This window comes from Barbus barbus, assembly GCF_936440315.1.
Source record: "Barbus barbus genome assembly, chromosome: 22".
Lineage (NCBI taxonomy): Eukaryota > Metazoa > Chordata > Actinopteri > Cypriniformes > Cyprinidae > Barbus > Barbus barbus.
This window is the reverse complement of record NC_136750.1, coordinates 15,426,564-15,450,258: the sequence shown is the minus strand read 5'-3', so window position 1 is coordinate 15,450,258 and position 23,695 is coordinate 15,426,564. Positions and strand designations below refer to the sequence as shown.

General features: G+C 39.2%; 2 protein-coding genes and 1 pseudogene across 3 annotated transcripts; 1 reads left to right on the top strand and 2 right to left on the bottom strand.

Moving 5' to 3' along the window:
• Positions 1-10: 10 nt before the first annotated feature.
• LOC306888660 (homeobox protein six1a-like) lies at positions 11-1,465 on the bottom strand (annotated as a pseudogene). The gene is made up of 3 exons: positions 1,087-1,465; positions 797-960; positions 11-137 (listed from the first exon to the last, which is right to left on the bottom strand). The product of its transcript is annotated as a homeobox protein six1a-like (transcript).
• A 746-nt stretch (positions 1,466-2,211) lies between these two features.
• LOC306888273 (uncharacterized protein) lies at positions 2,212-10,326 on the bottom strand. The gene is made up of 3 exons (XM_079446470.1): positions 9,556-10,326; positions 5,277-6,739; positions 2,212-5,191 (listed from the first exon to the last, which is right to left on the bottom strand). The coding sequence occupies exons 1-3, from the start codon at positions 10,245-10,247 to the stop codon at positions 4,491-4,493; spliced, it is 2,856 nt and encodes a 951-aa protein (XP_079302596.1). The 5' UTR covers positions 10,248-10,326; the 3' UTR covers positions 2,212-4,490.
• Positions 10,327-14,522: 4,196 nt separating this feature from the next.
• Positions 14,523-21,355, top strand: LOC306888178 (tubulin-folding cofactor B-like). Its single transcript, XM_079446352.1, has 7 exons — positions 14,523-14,707; positions 15,296-15,458; positions 17,485-17,628; positions 17,794-17,890; positions 18,348-18,539; positions 18,901-18,973; positions 19,948-21,355. The coding sequence occupies exons 2-7, from the start codon at positions 15,339-15,341 to the stop codon at positions 20,060-20,062; spliced, it is 741 nt and encodes a 246-aa protein (XP_079302478.1). The 5' UTR covers positions 14,523-14,707; positions 15,296-15,338; the 3' UTR covers positions 20,063-21,355.
• The last annotated feature ends 2,340 nt before the right edge of the window (positions 21,356-23,695 follow it).

Here is a 23,695-nt window from a genome sequence, read left to right as displayed (position 1 = left end):
GTTTTGTTTTTTATCTATATTCCATTGCATTGATTTCAGTAGTGTGCTGGTCCCAGGTGGCGAAGAGGGGGTGGGTGGGACTCGCTGGCGGTGAGAGCTCCTCATCAGAGCTCAGGAACGCTCCTGCAGAGGTTCTGCTGGAACACAGGAATAACTCAGATATAAAACCTGAAATATGTCAAACTGAGATCAAACATGAATATGTAAATGGGTTATGGAAGTTAGAGATTCTGAATTCTTTTGGTTTGTGACTCATCCAGCAGAGAGCAGCATGGAGCCTATGAAAGAAGACAATAGAATGCAACTGGTTTTCATTCAAACCATCTAAAGCAGTGGTTCTCAACCATTTGTTTAAGGATTTTTAATAATATTTTTATACTCAAAATTCTACTCAGTAAAATATTTTAGAGTTTGCCATAAAAATATGTATTTTCATTATAAGAAGTGCCCATGAAGCTACAAGATCTCATTAATTTACAAAACTTTTCCAGGCCTAGAAATAAAGTTATCCAAGGGTGTCAGTTAAAATAAGTATATAATTTTTTAGTTGATTAAAATATTTTAATACTTATTTTGTGTTATTTTAGATCATTTTAAGTCATCCTGAAGCAAGCACCCTGGTTGAGAACCACAGATCTATAGCCAAACATTTAAATACGTCTACTTAAGTGTTACTTGCACTTTCTTATTTGTGAAAATTACTAGCCGTTTCTGGGTGAAAACTGTTCATTTTGTTCCAGCAGGAATCTATCATGCTGTTGCCCTGGTGAATATTGAGTGAGGGAGCGTTTCTCACCCTTGACGGCTGGTCGCAGCTCTGTCCTGCTGGCGACGGTTCTTGAACCAGTTGCTGACTTGTGTAGCAGTGAGTCCAGTGGCTGCAGCCAAATCTCGTTTCTCTCGTGGCGAGGGGTACGGCTTTCTGCAGTACCACTCTTTCAATACACTGCGAGACTTTTCCTGCGACCAGAGGATGCAACCGAAAGCTCTTGAAATCTCTCCCAAAAGGAAACAAGATTATTTTGAGACTAACACACAATCAGATAAATCAGTGCTCATTGATTCTACACCAAGAGATTTAAACACCTTGAAGCAGTAGCTGGTCTCCTCTCCATCCCAGATGGTACGAGGAAGAGAGAACTTGCGGCGGATGCGGTACTTCCCCACAGCCCCAAGAGAACGGCCTCTCTGGAATTCAGCCTCCATGTAGTGAGGCCGGAGCCAGAGCTGCTGGAGGAGAGGGTGACTGCGCGAGGAGAACGCATTCCCCTCTAACAAGGCGTAGAGCTCAGCAAAATGACAGTGGTGGAAGGCGACCGCCGCCCGTGCTTTCAGCACGCTCTCTTGACTCTGAGCCATTCCCAGATACACACTGGACGACGAGGAAACGGAAGGTAAAGAGCATAAGAACGAGAAGAACCTCACAAACACAGGCCACCTGCTCTGGGGAGAAACCCATCGCCATGATCGGAACAAGGATGGTGGAAGGTCCCAAAGGGATGATGAGGAATTGGTCTGCAAAACAAGCTGTAAATCGTCCCACCTATAAGTCCATTCGAGGGATCCACAGGACAACTGAGACCTGTTTCAAAGCAATAAGGACAGCAAACTTCACTAGAATACTGCAATCTGCAGTAGAAGTGTGCAAAACTAAAGTACCTTCTGATTTGAATGCAATGTAGAAACTCAGGTAAAGGGGATCTCACAATAGCCTTTTTGTTCTTCAGTGACGTGCCAGCCAATAAGTGCAGCCGATGAGTGTATCAGCTTTTTGTTTTAGCAGGTTTTACCTTCTCCAGCCACAAAGACCCGCCCAGACAACTTGGTACATGCAGGTAATTGGAGAGCATTGGGGTTAAAAAAATAGACAGGCACCAACACACACACACACACACACCTTTCAGACTAAGTGTTGTTTGTATTTGTATCAATTACCTGGGGAAGATGTCAGGTGCACAAAGGAGCTTATTTAAATATGAAGGCAATGTTATTTCCTAATCAAATCATGGTGCAGGATTTGTTAGACAATTTGGTTAGAGATGGCATTGCAGAAATATATATATATACACATACACACACACCATATATGCTTGTAATGATGTGGAAGAGAACCACTTCTGGGTGAAAAAAAATATAAAAATTTCATTGGCATTTTGGTAAAAGTGCTTCACAAATAACTTGAGATTAATTTCAAACAAAAAGCATTCAGATAGCATTATATGTTTATTACATATCACAAAATTGAATATAAAAAATAAAATAAGATACAAAACACACCTCTATAAAAAGAGACGTTTACAATAATGACAAACTCCCTTTACTAAATGAAATGATCAAAAAAAAAAAACTCTTTGGTTTGATCAGCTGCATATTTTTCTGTTTGTGAACGTGTTTGAACGTGAAGCGAAAGTATTAAAGAATGAACAGAACAAACAAATATATATCTACTGACTAAAATACATGTGCATTAACATTGTAATCATTACATTCTGGAGAAGTAATAGTGATACTCAGGAACAAACACACACGCACACATTCCCTTGCTTTCCAAAAAAGTGAAAACATTTTCCAGGTGCTTGAAAGAAGAAAAAAACTAACTTTGGGAAGTCAATGCAACAAGTCCTATGTAACATAAATGTGTAAAATACAAACACATTCATAAAGAAATCAAAAAGACGCTACACAGCAAATGGAGTGTAAACCTAAGCTAGAATGAGGGAAACAGCTTTAAGGTTGAATGACCCCGAAATGATTGCATTAAATATTCTTTAAAAAAAAAAACATATAGAGACAGGTATACTTAAGGCTAGAGTGACTACTAAGGGTGATTACTGTGCACCAGTCAAAATCTCACAGGCCAAGCCTTCTTGTAGTTGAATGGTTTAAAAATAGCACCAAATTTTGTGGGGCCAGATTTTTTTTTTAAAAAGCTCCATGGATAAAAACAATAAAATGTGCAAAATAAACAGAGCTGTGCTCTGCAATAAGCAAAATTGCATTTGATAAGAATTAAGCGGGGAAAGGGTAAAATCAGCCATTTCCTGAAGCTATGTGGAAATTCAACAATTAAAATGTGATTTTGAAATATAAAAAGACAAGATAAACAATAAAAACAAAAAAAAAACATTTCACTGTATATGTACATGATGGATTTGTAGTGTAAGAAGTGGCTGTTTTAAACAGTATACAAATCTTAGGGTTCATGTGGAACCCTGTGCATAGACAAATATTCAGTACTTCAGTTCCCTTCAAACACTCAAGCCTATTAGGTTTATGCACAGTTTTATGGTAATGAGCTGGAATGCTTGGGTTAGCTCAATGGTTTATCTATGGAAACCAATGTCAATTATCTATTATACTACAAGTATAGGATATCCATGGTCAGTTTAGTGTGCCAACATAAATTTACGCTGCAAGATACTACATGGAATATAAAACAACATAAATAGAGTGCTTCACTGTGTGTTCGAAGTGTAATGTTGTACAAATCAGACACATGCACCATCTACTCACCTATAAAGGGACTTAAGCCAATTGAACGTTAAAGCAAAAAACTATTAAAACAGCACCCGAACTGAGCAGTGAGAATATAGTATAATCAAATGTAGCTGTCACAGGCACATTTAAAGGTTAGTTTGTCAACCAAGCCTTATCTTCCACCCAGTGTTGTGAGTTTACTGAAATCTGATTTCCTTCTCCCAGTGCAGGGTGCTGTTGGTGCATCCTGGTATCTTTGAGAGCCACCTATACAGGATGTTTGACAGGATGTCTAGCTCATGTTCAGACTCATTTCCTACTTGGATTGAGTTTACTTATTTCACTTCCAAGACACCAGTTTTGTGACCAGCATAAACATGTACCTCTATTATATTGTCTCTAAGAGGGAAACCTAATATGACTTGTTTCTCTTCTTAAAAGATAAAAGTTCTTGTCAGAGTCATTTAATCTATAAAACTGAGAAGTAACAAAAATGTAAGGCACAAAAGAAGGCATTCCCACATGCTCTTCTCTCCTAGATAAAACAACTTGATTGCCTCTGACATATTAATGCCTTTTTACCACTTAGGGAGTCATGTAAGTCCTTGTAACTTGCCTCAAGCTCTGTGTATCATCAAAAAGGGCTAACATGTAGACACCGCCTTAGATTCCTAGAGGTGAATATTGGTTACGCAAATGTCCTCAGTGACAAAATGGCAGTGCCTTCCCTCTACTGTAGTTAAACCTCTATGGTCATGCCCTTGCTAAATATATAGTTTTCACAACTGAATTCCATATATAAAAAGAGAGGTTATTTTCTATAATTCCATTATTAGGTTGAATATTTCCACTACTTAAAACTCCATCTACATAAGGAAGAGTGGGGAAAGACTCCAAACCTCTGAGGTCATACATCATAATTCCTCTCACTTCTGGTACATGGTCGAATGCAAGTCTTGCAGGTTGAGATTTAACACTAACTGCATCTAGTAGTTTGTCAGAAGGACTGGCGATTACAAACCCAGATCATCATCCACAGGGACAGACTGCAGTTGTGTAAGAATTTTCGAGTCCCCATCCATGTCCTCCACCTCATCCAGCTGAGAATCTCTCTCCACATCTTCGTCTGGAGGAGTGCCCAACAGGAGGGACTCTCCTCCTGGCAAGCCTAACAAAGCGGGATCCTCTGGAAGATCTCCTTTCCCACGCATGTCAAATAATGTCAGACCAGCAGAGGAGGGCAGCGAGACAGGGCTCCAGGCTAGCTGGGAGAGTTGGTGGCCAGTTGCCACACCGCTACATATTGGACTGAGCGGGAGCATGCTATCAGGGCTAAGGGTCTGCTGGGATTGTAGGACACTTGTAGGAGTGGGAGTGCTAGAAGAGTCTGGGGTGTCAGGAGAGGCACCTGGGGTTGGGTTGACAATTGTTCCTGGCTCAGGGCTGCAGTAAAGTGTAGAGGAGCCAACAAACCCCAAAGGAGATGACTGTAGTGAATTTGAGGTTTGAGCAGTGAGTGAAGGTGCTGGTTGATTCTCAAGTGGATGTACAGCTGAGATTTGAAGATCAAGGGTATTTGAGACCGAATTGTCTAGGACGGACTTGACAGGCATGCTGGTGAACTGGATGCCAGCTGGGATGGTGAGGATGAGTTTGCCATTTTGAACACTTAGGATGGGGCTGCCCCCAATGCCACCTGCTAGTAGGATGTTGCCTGGAGACAAAAACAGAATAAATGCATTTAAGAACCAAACAAGCATCTGTTTTCCACTCCTGATGAAATCATTTTTGTGACCTACCTGGAGAGGCAGAAGGTAGCTGAATCACCCCAGAGTTGAGAAGTTGAACACCTGGGATGGTACCAGTAGGGACACTCTGAGGAGGCCCTATTGGACTAAGGCATATCGGTCCTTGGGCAACACTCAATCCTGTTCCAGATCCAGATGTCAGAATCTGGAAAGCACCTCCAGGGGACGGAATGGAGAAAGATGGTGTTGCTGGGACTACCTGAGGAAAGGACAGGGTTCCAGTTGGAGTTCCCGCAATGGATGTCACAGGCATAAGTTGAGGCAATGACAGGGGGACTAGCTGAGGTTGGCCCGAGTCTTTGGTTTGGGATATGGGCACAACTTGAGTTGGCGAGGAGATGGGAATGATTTGTGTTCCCATGGAGGTCTGTATCTGTGGAAGAGTGGCTGAAGTAGATTCGTCTCCTAGCTGAGGTGTAAGCACTTGTGTAATTTGCCCATCAGCCATCTGGGGGAGTGATAAGGCACTACTGGTGCTTGTGTTTGAGCCATTTTGCGCAAGTCTTGGACCAAAGTGAAAGGTCTGTGTCTGAAACTGAGGAATGGGGACTTGGGGTAACTGTGAATTGACCGGAGAGACTGGAACAAGCTGGGGGCAGGATGATACTGTGGCCCCAGATGGATGCTGCATCAGTTGAGAAACTGGAACGCCCTGTATTGATGGTACCACCTGGGGTAAAGACAGCACCTGAGGGCTAGAGATGGAGCTGCGACTTGGTGACTGAGACTTGGCTTTTCCTATTACAAGAATTTCAGGCGGTTGTGTGGGCTGTAGTGGCACAATGGGACTGGAGATGACTGAACTCATGGAGCCAGCTGTTGATGCATGAATACTATTTGGGATCAGTGCCAGCGAAGGAAGAGACGTGGGAGAGATGACAGAAGTAGAGATGGTGGGTGAGGACATTGAGTTTCTAGGCAGTGACTGAGTGTTATCTGGATTCTTCAAGGCCTCTGGAAGACTGATGAAATCCAATGGAGAGACGTTGCTGCTGGCTGTTTTTGCATCCTCGCTAAGCGAGAGAGGTATTGTGCTAGTTTGACTGGCTTGTGGATTCAGAACCACAGTGGGCAGGCTGCCTTGGGCCTCTATATCACTGATGCCCCGGTCATCTTTGGGGATTACTTGAGCCCCATTTAGTAGCAATGGTGAATTAGCTGTAACAGGACTGAGAGTGACTGTGTGGCCATCGCTCAGTGTTAGCCCATTGATGATGACCCCTGTTCCTGCCCCTGAGAGTATAGGGCTTCCATTGAGCAGCAGTGGATGAGAGCTTGTAAGGAATCCCCCGGTGCTGTTGAGAATAAGCTGACCAGTACTGCAAGGAGCCCCAGAGAGTGATATAATAGAAGCATTGGAGCTGCCTGTTTCTTGAGCAGCAGGTTTGTCAGCAATATCATCCAGATCTCCCTTGCTGGCTTCATCTTCTGTACTGTGGTTTCCATCAGATTCACTAAAGAAAAGACAGAAACATTACATTTGGTCAAAAAGTCTAAATGTAGTTTCCATGAATGTCTACCATTAATCATCCAAAACATTTTTGACACCTGTATCAACAGAGGAGAAACCTAAATGATTTACAAACTAGACCCAGTGAAGCTTGTGGTTCAACAGAAACTTGCAGCATATGGTCACTGACACTCTTATAGTTGCAAACATTAAAATTAATTCATTTAGCCAACCTGTCACCATTAGAGGTCTATCATTAGAGGTCAATCATTATAGGTCCCAACACGCTGTCCATTCGGGCCCATTTTATTTTATTTTTTTACAGATCGGCCTTGGGCTCATTTAGCTTCTCTCCTTTTATTGATTATATTATAAATATAACCAGTGTTGGAGGTAACGCATTACAAGTAACGCGAGTTACGTAATAATATTACTTTTTTCAAGTAACTAGTAAAGTAACGCATTACTTTTTAATTTACAAGAAAATATCCGAGTTACTTTTTCAAAAAAGTAACGGCAGTTACTTTTTCCCCATTTATTGACTGACAGTGCGCTGTGCGAGCACGCGGTTTCTATAGATCTAAATGTGAATGTGCATGAATTCATCCCACTCGCAAAAACGGCTTTTATCCTGGCGCATCCTGTAAAGCGTGCTTCAGCTTCCACTCTCCGCACAAACGACTGGATATGCGTCAGTGCACATTTATCTAGGTTAAGCGTTTAAACTAACATAGTGGAGCTGTTTTATAACTATAGATTTAATTTTAGACAAGTCGTGATGATTTGAGAAGGCTAAATTGATCAAACGTATATGATCAACTCACTGTCTGCCACTGGCCTCTTGGTCGTTACTTTAAAAAACAAAAACTTACATTTAACGAATAAAAAAAAAATGCTCCAAACGTTTTTCCAAATTTAACTTAAAGCTGCAGTCCGTAAGTTTTGCCTCTTTGTCGCCATCTATGTTTGAAAACCTGGAATTGCAGCCTATTGCGGAATTATCTTCCATGCACGGGGTTGTGATCTGGTGTTCCGGCACGGCTCCAGTGCGGATGAATCTAATGTTTTGAGGTGAATGTGTAGCTGTCAAAAAGTGAGAAAAGGCTATAAATGAGCCTGCACCTGAAGGATCCTCACATGCGATAGCCTACTAGCCGGGACAACTTCTTTATGTTTACAGACTTGACGTAATGACGCAGTGCCATCCTCGAATTTCCCGCGAAAACCTACCCGTACCACTCAAACTAGAAAACATTATTATAAGCTAACCGTTGTGAATCGGGCTAAAGTAAGGCGATAGTTTTGAACACTGGCTGGTTATGTACTTGCTCAAATATTGATTTCGGATCATTTTTAACCCAAAAAAAGTTAGGGACAGCAGCTTTAATAAAATAACGAAACAAAATACAGTCACTTTGCCATTTCATACAAAACTGAGGCATTTTAATAGCTGAAACAGTAATATAAGCTGTTTTGGGAGAGGGGGAAAAAAAGGCTGGCTCGGGTCAGACTCAGGCCGAGAATTTTGATAAGCTGTCGGACACGGGCCAGGCTAGGGCCGGGCTATGGCCTATATTTTAGGCCCGTGCAGGGCTCTAGTAACCATGTGCATGTGCTGCAGTGAGCAAATTAGAGAAAAAAAAACATACATGTGCATGCATGTACATTATTAATGGCTGCTGAAAATTGTTCTAACATCTGAAGCATAATGTTTTAGAAATGTATTTTAGATCAATAAACACATACTTGAAAACTAAATTGTATTTTTCCATTCTATTATATCTTGCTAATGAAAATACACAGAATAGGCATCTGCACAACATACATGTGCCTTTGGGAATAAGAATAATTTATATAATAACAACATTTAGATATTTTGGCTCCATTAATTCATGTCTCATGGACCAAATCGAAGTCAACTACATTTAACGTAATTATATCTGATAAAACCATTCATATATGAACATAGTAAGTTTCTCTTTTTATGCGGATAAACAATTTGAACAACTTCTCCCAAAGTATTATATTCCCAACAAAATGTGATTGCAATTATATATAATGGAGGCAGCAGATTCAAGTTGTGCTGCAATTATAATAAACATGTTTTAAAATGTATAATTTCATTGAATTGAATGAGGGGGAAACACACACACACAAGACTGCATGAAACTACACTCTGTCTGATATTTTTCTAATGATAAGAAATTCTAGCACAAAGAAATTCCTAGATTAAGTGTGGCTTACTTCTCCAAGTACAACACTTACATCTTGATGAAGGGTTTTTTTTAAAACCAATGTCCTCTCTGCCCTGAGATCCATGGACTACAGAAAGACATTGTGGTGCAGGACTTCAGGAAACTCGAGCCACTCCTGGCGCCCCTATCTCACATTTCACAACAAAGTAACATGCTTTCAGCTGTGTTTTCTAAGACCTCCCTGTCATTTTCACTTGTCAGACACTTCATTTAACAATTATATTGCATGGCAAATATTTAACTTTTTCACTTCTGTATCTCCCATCTGTGCTCAAGCTAAAAAAAAAAAAAAAAAGTTTCCTATGTTCAAGGGTTTATTAAATACAATGTATCATCTGCGACACACTAGGCCTTTATGAAGAGTACCTACTTGTGAATGTAACTGCCTCAGACCGGCAATCCGTTCAGAATCTTTCAAGATTTTTAGTTTACGCACTCGTTCTAGTGTAAACCTCGCAACACAATAGCGGTTTGTTTACTGCTCTCTTCTCTCGGTTTGCCTAAAGAATGTTTATCTCGGGCCTGAGACAAATCACTGTTCACATGCTTCATACAATGAGCTTACCTTTTGCTGTTGGTACCGGAGGGGGTCCGATCCCTCTGTCGGCGATTCTTGAACCAGTTGCTGACTTGAGTCAAAGAAAGTCCGGTGACTTTAGCTAAATTCTTCTTCTCGACCGGAGTGGGATACCTGTTGATCTTGTAACATTCCTTCAGAGCGTTGCGCGACTTCTCCTTGAAGCAGTACACCGTCTCCTCTCCGTCCCAAATAGTTTTTGGCAAAGGAAACTTTTTGCGCAGTCGATATTTATCCACGGCGCCTAGACTGCGACCCCGGGACCTCTCAGCCTCCTTGTAGCGCGCCTTCAAGTAGAGGTCTTGCAGGAACCCATGGTTACTCGGGTGGAAGTCATGACTGTCCAGGATGGCGTACAACTCGTTGAACTCCTCCCGGTGGAAAGCGACCAGAGCCTGGGCCTTGAGCATGGTCTCGTTGCCACGTAGCAGATCGGCCGAAGGAGGGATGGTGGAGAGGAATCTCCACAGGCGATCCACATTGCCCGCTTGCAGGAGTGCTTCGCACAGGCACGCGACCTGATCGGTGGAAAAACTGAGCGCCGAGTTCTGGAAGCTTTGGAGCAGTTGTTCCGAAACTTCGTCCGGATCCGTCTCCTCTTTCACTTTGGCTTCATCTTGCGTGGACTCCTTTGGGCCGTTTTCAGTTTGTTCTATGGACTCCAAAGACAAGGAAGCCATTTTTATTTTAACTTTTTTCCTTCAAGTTCCTCCCCCCTCCCCTTTTGTGTCTCTCTCCCATTCTCCAGCAGGCGAGTGTGCGCTGCTGCAGAGCGAGGCGTCACGCCCCTGCGTTTCATCAACCTCCCCCATCTAGACATCCACCACAGGCCTGCTGCATTTCAATCTGGCTCCTTCATTACCATTGTGCAATCCTTTTTATCCAAACCACATTTGTTTCACATTGAGAAACAAACAATACACAACCCTTACAAGTTTTTGTTAATTCAACAACTGCTTTCAAACTCAGTGAGGGCATGAAGATTTATTAAGACATACAATTTAGTTTTTTTACAAGTAGTATGTATAATTTAATTCAATTCTAAAAACTTAAATGACCAGGGCTCTCAGTATGTAGGATATATTTAGACTGCAATTCCTTTACACTTTAAAAGTTTGTTAAATCTCTTGTGTCAGTATCTATCTATCTATCTATCTATCTATCTATCTATCTATCTATCTATCTATCTATCTATCTATCTATCTATCTATCTATCTATCTATCTATCTATCTATCTATCTATCTATCGGCCTACTGAACACCCTCCAAATTATGCACTGAAACTTGCTGTAATGAACCCAACCATGTCTAGAATTCTTTTAAGGTTCAATTTTGACATTAACCATATTTGATGTTTCATGACTGGTTTGGTTTAGTGTCAGTATGAAGCTTCACCTGAGACAACAGATGCTGTGAGTTATATAATGAAACCAACATTGTGTGTGTGTGTTTTAAAACTTTGCATGCTGGATGGACAGGGAGAGTAAGGGTTTAAATGTGAAAGAGGACACGCACACCTGGAAGCAGAAGGACAGAACGAGATGAGGCAGAGCTCTGTACCTCCATCTCATCCCTTTGCAAGAATGTAAACTTTGTTTTCAGGAAGGTGGGAGATCAGGCTGTAGTCTGTCACCCCCCATCCTACAACTTTCTATCCTCTTAGCCCATAACCCTGTAAGAAATTATAGTCTGCCTCGACCCAGCTTCCACTGCAAATGGTGTAAACCATACTCCTTTCCCTACAAAGAGCTTAATTATCTTAGGGGTAGTTCTTTCCGTTTAAATAATATGTAAATAATATCTCCGGAGTGATAATTCGTCACTTATAGCTTGGGAACGGCAGTAGGCCATCGAGAACCATCTGCTGACCAAAAGGGTACAGGAAACAATTGATAGGGATTCTATTTGATCTTATCACCTTAACATTTGGTCGTTCCCACCTGAAAGTCTACCAGAGATGTGGGAACGGAAGGCTATCACTTTCATGGTATCCGCAATTTACATTTAAAACGAAACTTCATTTACATGTCGAGCGGGAAGATGAACGTAATACAGTATGTTTTAACTTAGGATGTAAGGGGCTCATTCTGACTCCGTTGAACCCAAGGTACTACATGTACTTTGTCACTGCTATGCTGCAATAAACTTCTTCATCAAGATCTTCAAAGTCCTCTTCACTTTTTCTTACACCCCTAACCCTTTGATCTTCTGCCTGTGCACACTTGCCTTTTAAAATAACCAGTCATGTTTTGCAGTCAAGACATCTGAAAACGAGTAGCAGTTTTCAGAATCACTTTATTTGTCACTGCAGAGACTGCTAGATGTGCCTTGGTTTTAGCTCTTATCCTGTTGAATATATTTATATACACTCTAGCAAATCAAATTTCAAAATGGGTCCAGTAAGGTCTAATTAGCTAACCTTAGTTTAAACAATTAACTAACAATGATAGATACACAGTACTTATTAATTTTTTAGTTTAAACAATTAACTAACAATGATAGATACACAGTACTTATTCATTTTTTAGTTTAAACAATTAACTAACAATGATAGATACACAGTACTTATTCATTTTTTAGTTTAAACAATTAACTAACAATGATAGATACACAGTACTTATTAATTTTGTTAACGTTAGTTATTAAAAACACAACTGTTCATTATTAGTTCATGTTAGCTCAGGTCCATTAAATAATAGGCTAATGTTAACATTACAACTTTTGATTCTAATAATATATTAGTCATAAATTAACAAAATGCTTTAAACATATTTTTCCTTGTTAGTTCATGATAAATAATGTTGACAACTAATGTATCAAAAATGTAACATGTTCCATATAGCTTCTTGTTCTCTCTCATTGTTAGTTGTAGCTAGCTGTAACTAGTAGCTTTTAATTTTGTGCTATTTATATTTAGTTAGGAGCAACTATTACAATAGTTAGGCTACTACTATTTATTCCAATTTAATTACCTATTTATGAGACAGTAGTTTTTAACTAATATATGTACCAAACTAGTATCCTAACATTTATGTTAGTTACAATAGCGTTTTTATTGTCATGTAATAACTAGTCAGAAAGGTAATATATACACCGGCCACTTTATTAGATACACCGGTGCAAAAAACAATGATTTTCATATTTACTTTACAAACTAGTACCGGGTTGGACCCTCTTTCGACCTTCAGAACTGCCTTAATTCTTCATGGCATAGATTCAACAAGGTGTTGGAAACATTCCTCAGAGATTTTGGTCCATATTGACATGATAGCATCACACAGTTCCTGCAGATTTGTCGGCTGCACATCCATGATTCGAACCTCCCGTTACACGCCATCCCAAAGGTGCTCTATTGGATTGAGATCTGGTGACTGTGGAGGCCATTCGAGTAAAGTGAACTCATTGTCATGTTCAAGAAACCAGTCTGAGATGATTTGAGCTTTGTGACATGGTGCATTATCCTGCTGGAAGTAGCCATCAGAAGATGGGTACACTGTAGTCATAAAGAGATGGACCTAGTCAGCAACAATACTCAGGCAGGCTGTGGCATTTAAACGATGCTCAATTGGTACTAAGGGGCCCAAAGTGTGCCAAGAAAATATCCCCCACACCATTACACCACCAGCCTGAACCATTGAGACAAGGCAGGATGGATCCATGCTTTCATGTTCTTTACGCCAAATTCTGACCCTACCATCTGAATGTCGCAGCAGAAATTGAGACTCATCAGACCAGGCAACGTTTTTCCAATCTTCTATTGTCCAATTTTGGTGAGCCTGTGTGAATTGTAGCCTCCGTTTCCTGTTCTTAGCTGACAGGAGCGGCACCCGGTGTGGTCTTCTGCTGCTGTAGCCCATCTGCTTCAGGGTTCGACGTGTTGGGCGTTCAGAGATGGTTTTCTGCATACCTTGGTTGTAACGAGTGGTTATTTGAGTTACTGTTGCCTTTCTATCATCTCTAACCAGTCTGCCCATTCTCCTCTGACCTCTGACATCAACAAGGCATTTTCGTCCACACAACTGCTGCTCACCGGATATTTTCTCTTTTTCGGACCATTCTCTGTAAAGCCCTAGAGATGGTTGTGCGTGAAAATCCCAGTAGATCAGCAGTTTTTGAAAAACTCAGACCAGCCCGTCTGACACCAACAACTATTCCATGTTCAAAGTCACTTAAATCCCCTTTCTTCCCCATTCTGATGCTCGGTTTGAACTTCAGCAAGTCGTCTTCACCGGTAAAGGCTAGAATTTAAACGTATGGCACTACTGGGCCATATACACATCAGTATAGCGTAATTTTTGTCACACTGTACAACAATAGTTACTATTTTTTTCATTCCTGTAAGGGGTAGTTTTAGGGTTGGGGTAGCTGTAGACGTCAATAAAACCGGAGCTGTATCCCTTCTAGCCACAGCCGTCTTCACTACATCTAGATGCCTGAATGCATTGACTTGCTGCCATTTGATTGGCTGATTAGCAATTTGTGTTACCAAGCAATTGAATAGTGGCCGGTGAATGTAGTTCAGTTAAATAACTTACTAGCAGTGTACAACAAGATTTTTCGAAGCTGTACATAAAACAGAGCACGTTTTCAGTATTCCTCCAGCAAAACTTCGTTTAATTCGATGTGTCACTTGTCGTTTCTTTGTGAAATTTACTAGCAATTTCTGCATGAATTTACTGACGTATGTTTTGAGCTTTTTTGAGGCGTATCTGAAACTCTAGCAGCACCGTGTTGAATACATTAGGTACTGCAAGCATGTGTTTATCATGCATCTTTGGGAGCGGTCTGCTTCAACAAAACAAATAGTGATTGGATAATAACAGTATCACTGAGCAGCCCGATTCGACAGAGTTCTGTTTCCCCGCCCACTGAAAGGCTGATAACCTTTTCCTATTGGTTGAATCCGAGGTCCCGCACAATTGCACATTTGTATTGGTTCAAAGCTCAATGTGGGTGGGCAGAATCTTCCAGAATCTACTGGCGTGGTCTTTGGCGGAAGAGCTCTTCTGAGCAGCTAAAACAAGAAGAATATACGGTTGTGTTGAATACAGCCCTTAAAATATCGGATCGCGTGTAACTGATGAGAACTGAACGTGCTAACAGCTGGCTGAAGAAGTGAAGAAAGTGAAGGGCTTGTCACGTGAGTGCATGTAAATACTAGTGGCTAGCCATAGCAACCAGCAAGATAGCAAATATTAAGTGGAGACCACTTTTTGGAATGAGTTATGTACCTGTCTCTCAGAAAAAAACAAATGCCAAAATATGTATTAACATAGTATTATTTTTCTTTATCATAATCCAAATTCTCATATTCAGTACGTTGTTAATTTATGAATCTTGGTAATTTTTTTTATTCACAAATGCAAATATTTGGGTAAGATCCCAAAATAGGTAAGGTCTATTTTTCTAGTAGACTATAATTCCTATGTTTTGTCTTTGATGGGCATAAAAAACAAAACGTCTTTGAAAAGTCAAAGATTGCTTTCAATGTTTAACCTTGTATAATTTTTTTTCTCCCTCTGGCACTTTATTTTGTCTATATATTTTTCATGATCTATGTCTTGTTCTTTTTTTTTCTTTTTTTTTTGTTCCTGTTGTTATGTACTTGTTTCATTTTCATTTTTGGCATAAAAAAAAAAAAAAAAGTGGAGACCATGACAAAATAACTGTTCTGTCCGGACATCTGTATTTTGCTGCATGAATACCAAACACACCATTTGATTTTCAGCTCGAGCACACCAGCAGCATCAGAGTTTGGTTAGCAACGGAAGATGGACGGGACTGTGACAGTCATCACCAACCCCACCGTGACCGTGCGGGTGACCAGCACCGTCAGCTCCTTCGAGTCGAACCGGAGATTCAACCGAGGAATAACCATCGCAGACTTTAAGGTGCGGCATTGCTCCACTCATATACTAGTATAATTGCCAAGCAGTCAGACATGGAATATGTCAGATATTACACTACATCTGATATTGCCTATTGCAGAATCGAGTATGTACTGCTTTGTTTTGTTTTTTTAAATGACCCGTGATATTTGGGATATGTTATGCTATTTATTTTCCCGTAAAACTGTTCAAGAACTTGGTATAGTGAGGGATAGCGTCTTATTTAAAATGTTCAAAACAAGTTTGGTACTTTTTTTCTTTTTCTTTTTCAAGCTATGGATATAATATTCTGGTCATATGCAGATGTTGTCCATTGTGGCAATATGGTCAAATCACAGGCACGATCACTATTGCATGATATTTATTATTTAGTATAACAATTTGTGGCTCTGTAATAAGGAGCCCTTAAAGGGACATGATGTAAAAAAAAAAAAAAAAAAAAAGCATGGGTGTAAAAATTATATTTCAATGCTTTTGTGTCCACTCACCAAAAATTGCGTTCCTCCTAAGAAACTGTGCCTTCTCTTGCAAAACTATTACATTTCTCTGAAATATGTTGGGTTCCCTTGTAAAATCTATGAAATAGAGTTTCCTACCACTTCATATTATTTCCGCTGCAAAAGTTTTGAGAGTGAAGGCAAAGGTTCTTGAGGGAATGCAATTATTTTGCAAAGTTACTCTGTGAAATGTAAAAGTTTTGCAAGAGAATGCAAAAGCATTGAAATTTATTCTTTGAAAGAATAAATCTCTCTTGAAAGATTATTCTTAGTCTTTACTCCTTTCTCAGTATTCTTATTATCATCATGTGTCTTTAGAGCAGGGGTCGGAAGTAAGTTTGGCATTGGGCCAAAAAAAAAATTTGGCACTAGATAGCGGGCCAGCAAATAGTAAAAGGATTATTTAAAGGGGTCATCGGATGCCCATTTTCCACAAGTTGATATGATTCTTTAGGGTCTTAATTAAATGTCTATAGCATACTTTGGTTAAAATTTCTCACTGGTAGTGTAAAAAACACCTTTTTTACCATGTCAAAATCAGCCGTTTTTTAGTCCATGTTGCTTTAAATGCAAATGAGCTCTGCTGACCCCGCCCCTCTCTTCCTTGCAGTGACGAACAGTACTGTTTACTTTAGCCACGAAACTGGTTAACTAGCTCATTATAAGGAAAGGGCGATTTGCAAAGATTCATAAAAAACTTTATAATCACTTCTTCTGTAGATGAAGCTAGATCACGAATGCTTCGCGCGAACATAGACGCATTTAGATCAGCACATTCCCTTCAAAATGAAAGTAAAGTTAATTCTCTGCGTCTTCAGCGGCTCAGATGTTGGGAGTAAATGACGACTGCTATATTCATTATTACATCCAACAACAAAACACCTCAATCGCTTAATCGGAGACATCTTATCTTCCCCTAAACAGCTCACTCGGGGCGGGTCTAAGGTAAGATGGTCTTGTCAATCAACTATCGTGGGAGGGGCCTGTACAGAACTACATCATTCTGACAGGAATCTCAGAACTGCTTGATTTGAGAAAGGGGATTTTAATAAAAAAGGGATTTTTAAAAAACACTGGGCGGATTTTTATCATTATAGGATGGATGATGACCCCTTTAAGAAATTAGTTGATGAAAAATGCTACTAGAATTGCCTGTGACAGACTGTTACAGTGTCTTTTGTAACTGGTAGTGAGTTGTTACTCTGTGTTAAATCCTGTAGTAGGTTCATTATCAACGTGGATTTGTGCAGCTTGTCAGTGAACAACGGCTCTGTGTAGTAAATACTGCTCCGTGTGAAATCACGCACGTGATGGGAATTTAGCGCTGATTACAGAACCGGCTTTACTGACAAGATGCGCGTTAAATATCGCATGCGACATATCGTGCAGCCCTATTTGTGACAAGCTCTGGTACAATTTTTCTATATTTTTACATTTATTACATTACAGGTCATCAAACTGTGAGGGTCTATTTGGAATCATATTGATATTGTAGTTTGTTTTCTAGTTTAACATGTATGTTTGTTTTTCAGAGTAAACTGGAGCTGATTGTGGGTACCCCTGCTGCCTATATGGACCTTGAGCTATTTAGCACTTCAGACAAGTTCTTACAGAAGCTAGACAACAATGAAGCGCTGCTCGGCTCCTATCATGTGGATGATGACTGCAGAATACATGTGGGTATTGACTCTTTACTGACAGCCCAGCTACACAGAAAACAAGTGACATAACAAAATTGAAATGATGTCGGATGATGATTTCTAGAGCTTCAAAATCCAAAAGTGTTTTGATAGCATTAATAAAGACAGAATTCTAATACTTTAGTGTTGTTTTCTGTGCAGGTGACAGACCGCAGTGGTACGCAAAGTGGGGAGTTCACTGATTTGTCAAAGGTGGAGAAATTTGAGATCTCTGATGATGCCTATGAAAAAAGGGCAGGTAATCCAAATATCCATAATAATTAAATTTCTGCATGTAACACATTTGCTGAGTGATTTAATTTATAGCAACTTATAGTAACTACACATATAGTTGAGCTGTGATTTAACTCACAATGAAATTGAAATAGAGACATGTCATGTCTTCCTTATTGTGACGTTAAATGGACTTTTGAAAATGGGGAAAAATTGTAGAACAGGGTTCTATCAATTGGTTGTTGATTGGATGGAGGCAGATCGACTAAATGTGAGCTTGCAGTCAATTGTAAGAAAGGGGCAGGTTTTAAATGGAATTAAAATTTTGATTAAAAATGACTTTTTTTGTTTCATCGCGTAAGCGCATGAAATACAGTGTTACAGTACAAGTACAAATGGTTAAGACATTGATCGTACATATTATAAGTGCTTTTATAATTAATGTAAGCAAATATCTAACATTTCATTTTTTTACTTGTCAGATTCAATACGTAACTTCAAGAAGAATATGAAGTTAGGTCGATTTAATGAGGAAAACAGGGCCAAGCAAGAAGAGGCTCTTGCTAAGAAAGAAGAGGAAGAGAAGGTGGCCGCTGAAGCCATTGCTGTTGGGAAACGCTGCAAAGTTCAAGTTCCTGGGCAACCTACCAAGATTGGCACTGTCATGTTTGTGGGTACGCTTACCCTCATTTCCATATCACACCTCGCAGATTAAGGCTTTGTTTGTGCTGTTTGCATGACCTAGTTTAATCGCTAGCTACACAGCTACTGCTCTGATTTACCACTTGAATGTTACATGTACTTGTAATAGAGCCAAGAAATTCATATAGTCAATTTTCATCTAGTTTTGATATTTATTTAAATTGTGAGTGATGCTTTTCAAAAGGCAGTTAACTCAGTGAACTGTAACACGCCATCCTGACCTGGGGCTCCCTGGTTTCTTTAGAGATGTGATTTTATTTTTTTTTCCCATATATGAATTCCTGTGTATACCAACCCTATTCAATGGGGCTTAAATGCTTTCTTTGTTTGCAGGTACAACAGATTTCAAACCAGGCTACTGGGTTGGTTTGAAATATGATGAGCCGCTGGGAAAGAATGATGGCAGGTCAGTGCACGCAAAAGTTATTTATAGATGTAACGATATCAAAATCTCACTATACGAGATTATTCCTATATGAAGTTCACAATACTATATTTATTGCGATATTTAAAAAGAAAAAAGACAGATGAAGAATTGGGAAAATTTAAACTTTTGTACATTTTAAAGTTAAATTATTCTTTCTAATGAACTTTGAGAGTTCAAAATTAAGAGCTCCAACCCATGTTTCTTAACTAGGAAAACGTAAGTTAGAAAAAAAGCCAGGGAAATTGACTCAACCCTCTTTTTATTTGTGATATAATGTCTGACTAAATTACATTCACATTGGTGTTTTTGGAAGCCAGAGAAATTTGAATAGAATAATAATAATAACAATGACAGCAGTAGCCATGTATTGTAAAACAATTGCACTGTAAAATAAATGAAAATGAATATTTTATAGGTATATTACTTTTGTTTTACACTACAGTAGGGATATTACAATATTGTTACAATGTCGTGAGAATAAAGCATAACTGGTGGCGCTTGCGTTCTCAAACGCATGCTAAACTCACAGCACGTGCAATAAACAAGGTTCACTGCATTCATTGATTCAGCACGGAAAACACAGAATCACGAGCTGATCGCATGAACGATGTGTGCGCTTCGTTTTAAAACACACAGCGAAAACAGACTTCTTGAAGAGATTAAGCCATATTGTGCTTTCGGTTTTAGTTCATTTGACAGCTACTGTGCCAGAGCATAATGGCCCAAAATATATTTGAAAAACTACTTTTTGTCCAGAAGACCTATTGTTTCATATCATCATGTGACCACGATAATATCGAGACTGATATTATCGAGATAGTGATAATATTGTTACATCCCTAGTTATTTATGTTTATGAATAAGACCAGCATGTCTCTGAAAATGACTAATGTGACCCTTACATGAACCTTCTGAGAACGTCTGACTGATGCTTTATGTTTGTCTTGATTTAGTGTGAATGGGAAACGTTATTTTGAGTGTGAGCCAAAATATGGCGCCTTCGTGAAGCCCCTCTCACTAACTGTGGGAGACTTCCCTGAAGAGGACTATGGTTTGGATGAGATGTAAGATGAGCAGTCAGAAGCATCAGAAGAAAGACTCTTTCTTCCAGAAGTTTGGCTCCATTCCGTGAGATATTGCTGTGGTAGAAGGTTTTTTGTCGTCAATGCAGCTCATTTTGTTTTATGATGCTCTGGAAGAGATCAACGAAAATTGTACTTTAATTTCCTGCAGTCTAACTCGAGGAATGATCTTAAACAACATCTGTGCCCTGGCGACTAGAGGTAACTTGTAAGGTAAATGTGAGAACACCAGCCGAGGTCAGAGTAAAGAAAAGCATTCGCTTGCATGTTGATTGTTCATTATTGAATTCCAAAGTTCTGCAGCTAATTTGAGCCCAGAATGAATAATTTAAGTTCAAACTAAACCAACCAACCGCAACAGAAAATGTTCTTCACGTTTTTGCAGTTCTGTGCACACTGTATTGTATAAATGTCATATTTGTACTAATGAATTCCTCCTTTCCTGCAGCCTATTACATTCTTATGCATCAATATAACTGTGTTTAGGATATCAGTCCCTTGTTCTCTTTGGCACTTTAGGAGTTAGCGCACTAATGAGATGTGTAATGTAGAATCCCTTGGCCTCAGTTTTTTCATGGTTCTGTGTTTTCAGTGTAAATTACAGAAATGTGATGAGAAGTCTTGCTTTGTGAAAATTGGCATGTAAACATTTTCATGCATGTTGAATTTGTTTATCAGAAAGGCCTGATGTTTTTATGGAATTCTATTTAGTAAAATCTCTGTTTCAAATAAATCCATGTGCCAATTTTGGACCTCCTCAGGTTTTTTTTTTTTTTGACTGCCTTAACACGTAGAATGGGACTCATGTTGCAGTAAAACCTTGATAGCTCCCAAGCGACAATAAACATTTGGTTTTGGTGCACAGCAAGTCAGCAACATATATGATTTCTATGAATACCATAAATATGTTTTAGTAGCTTTAACAAAATGCAGTGTAAAAATAGAAATGTTGGACACTAAACCAGGGCCAGGCACAAACACTGCTGTTGGAGATAGATGTGCATCTCTTTCTTCCTTTACTCCATGCTTACATTGAATGGCCATAAATTTGAAAAAACAAAGAAGTATTTTTGTTTTTAACATTGTTTTTGATAAACGTACAGCCTCAGTCACCATTTGCAAAGAAAGTACAATGGAATTTCATTTATCAAATACATGTGTGGCCATGGGATTTCTGGCTCAGCTGATTGTGCCTGTGTGCACTTAAGTTTTTGTAAATGTATTTTGATTTTCCCCTCCAGACTGTGATGCTTTGCAAAAAATAAATGAGTTTCAAATCACTTGCTTGGACATCATTACTTTCAAAACGTAATGTTACATTTAGATATGCAGGGCGAGCGCTTACTTTTTAGAACACACACACATGTTGGTTTTTGTGGTTTATGGGGACTCTCCATAGGCGTAATGGTTTTTATACTGAACAAACTGTGTGTGCTATTGCCCTACACCAACCCTACACCTAAACTTAGCCCTCACAGGAGACTTTGTGCATTTTTAGATTATCAAAAAAAACACCATTTAGTATGTTTTTTTAAGCCTTTTGAATTACAGGGACATAGGCAGTGTCCTCATAAACTACCTTCATATTGTAATACCTCTGTCATACCCATGTCATTATACAAATTTGTGTCCTCATAAACCACATAAACATGCACACACACACACACACCGACCGACAGATGTGCAAAGTACTAAACCCCAAGTTTTGACCACCTGGTACACAGTTTCAGTCGCTGTTGCTGTCAGCCATTTGTGCTGGTGTTGACTAAAACTGGATATTAAAGTCTAATTTCATTATTTATAACGCGTTCCTCTGAATGACAGCTGAAGCAGTTTGATACATTCGTCGATAATGAGGGCAGACTCAGAAGACGGTCGGTCAGTTTAGGACTGGATGACTTCAGTTTTTCGTTAAGAAAATGAACCGCTGTTTGTGTTTGATCTTTATTTATTCCTAAAACATTACTTTTACTATTGCTCATGCTATTCTTATTCCTCTTTTTGGCACTTCCTACAGGAGAAGCTGGACCGCTGTAAAAGGGGCAGCTGCGTTTCCATCCACCTATTTTTATGCGCATTTTGGAATATCGCATAAAAAACCGCTGGATAAACGCCAAGATGCGCATAAATTAAAAAAATAAGCATAAAAAACTTGAGTAGGATATTATTTTTATCCGATAAGAAAAATGCGCATAAACTACGGTGGAAACACATTTACCGAATAAATTCCTCCATGCTTTCATCGAAAAAGTGATGTGACTTTGCTCTGTGAGACGGGATAACTTGACTAGCTGCGGAGCGATCTCCTTCACAGCATCTATATGTTATTCTGAAATGCCTGAGCAAAGTATTTCTGTAGAATTGTCTTATTACACGACTGCGTTCCCAAACAGCAGGCATCCTCCTCCTCCGAAAGAAAGAAATTAATGACCGCATATTGTGTTTCGTCTGCTTAATTATTATGAAAATTATTATATTAATTATCATATTCAGTGGCTTCTATTCTTAGTGATATTTAGTGCCACAGTTTACTAGGAAGTGACGATTTTGTTCTCTTCGACTTGTTGGATGGTGCTTGACTCGGGCCTGATTTCTACCTGATGAAATAAGGATGCTTTTCACACTTCTTAGAAGCACAAGTCATCATAGTTGGGTAAACTTATAGTGGTGAACGGAAACTACAACAAAAATATTTGCTCCAGTAGCAAAATTCATGATAACATCCCTAACATGACATAAGTGAGGTCATCTGTCAAGTCTGTGAAAAGGGTCCATTTTAAAGCTTGGCAAAAAAGTATATTCATTTTACAAATGCCATGGAATTAGATGTTATTCATTTGCTTTTTAAGGTCTACTTTTAAAATTATTCTAACTCATATATTCAGATTTTTTTAGGAACGTGGGAACCCTGGTTCTCTTAACTTCTTCACAACATAAACAAATAAATCAAAATATATAAATAAACACAAATATCTGGGACTTATTTTAATGCTTGTTTGGTCTTATTTTAAATCATTTTTAAGTTATCTTGAGGCTGTCGTGGAACTTTGCTGAGGCCCCTTCAAGAACTCATATTTTCAGTGTGTGTGTTTCTTCTTTTTCCTAGGCAAGCTGTACATGAGTTTGTAACATCTATAGTGTATAAAATATGCACTTTAAAAATCTTTATATCGGAGGCATTATTGGATTATATTTTGGTTACTTTTCAGGGACATTTTTGGTATGTTTTCTTTATAGTATTGTTGAAAGGTGCTTTCATGTATGGTAGCGAAAATGATCCAATAAAGTGATTTAGTCTAATGGTGTGGCCTGCATGTTTTACTGTTTATCTGATCATAGACAGTATATATTTTTCTCCAGGCCCTGGCTGAGAACAACTGATCTAGGTAGACCGTTCACTGCTCACTGATTTGAGACAATCCCACAGACAAAACCCACACCATCTTACTCAAGTTTTCCACGAAAACAGATTACAGCATTCACAATGTTTTGGACCAGATGTGTGCTATTGCAGCAAAATAATATACACAACACTATAAAAGTACTCTGCTGCTCTTACTTTTATTGTAATTTCTGTAATATAAGAACAAATAAAATGCTTTTGCTGATCTGGATTTTC

Coding starts and splice junctions, on each gene's coding strand:
- LOC306888273 (XM_079446470.1), bottom strand. CDS start 10,247: ATGGCTTCCTTGTCTTTGGAGTCCATAGAACAAACTGAAAACGGCCCA. Junction 6,740..9,555: donor TCCGGTACCAACAGCAAAAG/GTAAGCTCATTG, acceptor TCTTTTCTTTAG/TGAATCTGATGGAAACCACA. Junction 5,192..5,276: donor GCTACCTTCTGCCTCTCCAG/GTAGGTCACAAA, acceptor TTTTGTCTCCAG/GCAACATCCTACTAGCAGGT.
- LOC306888178 (XM_079446352.1), top strand. CDS start 15,339: ATGGACGGGACTGTGACAGTCATCACCAACCCCACCGTGACCGTGCGG. Junction 17,629..17,793: donor ATGATGACTGCAGAATACAT/GTGGGTATTGAC, acceptor TTTTCTGTGCAG/GTGACAGACCGCAGTGGTAC. Junction 18,974..19,947: donor CTGGGAAAGAATGATGGCAG/GTCAGTGCACGC, acceptor GTCTTGATTTAG/TGTGAATGGGAAACGTTATT.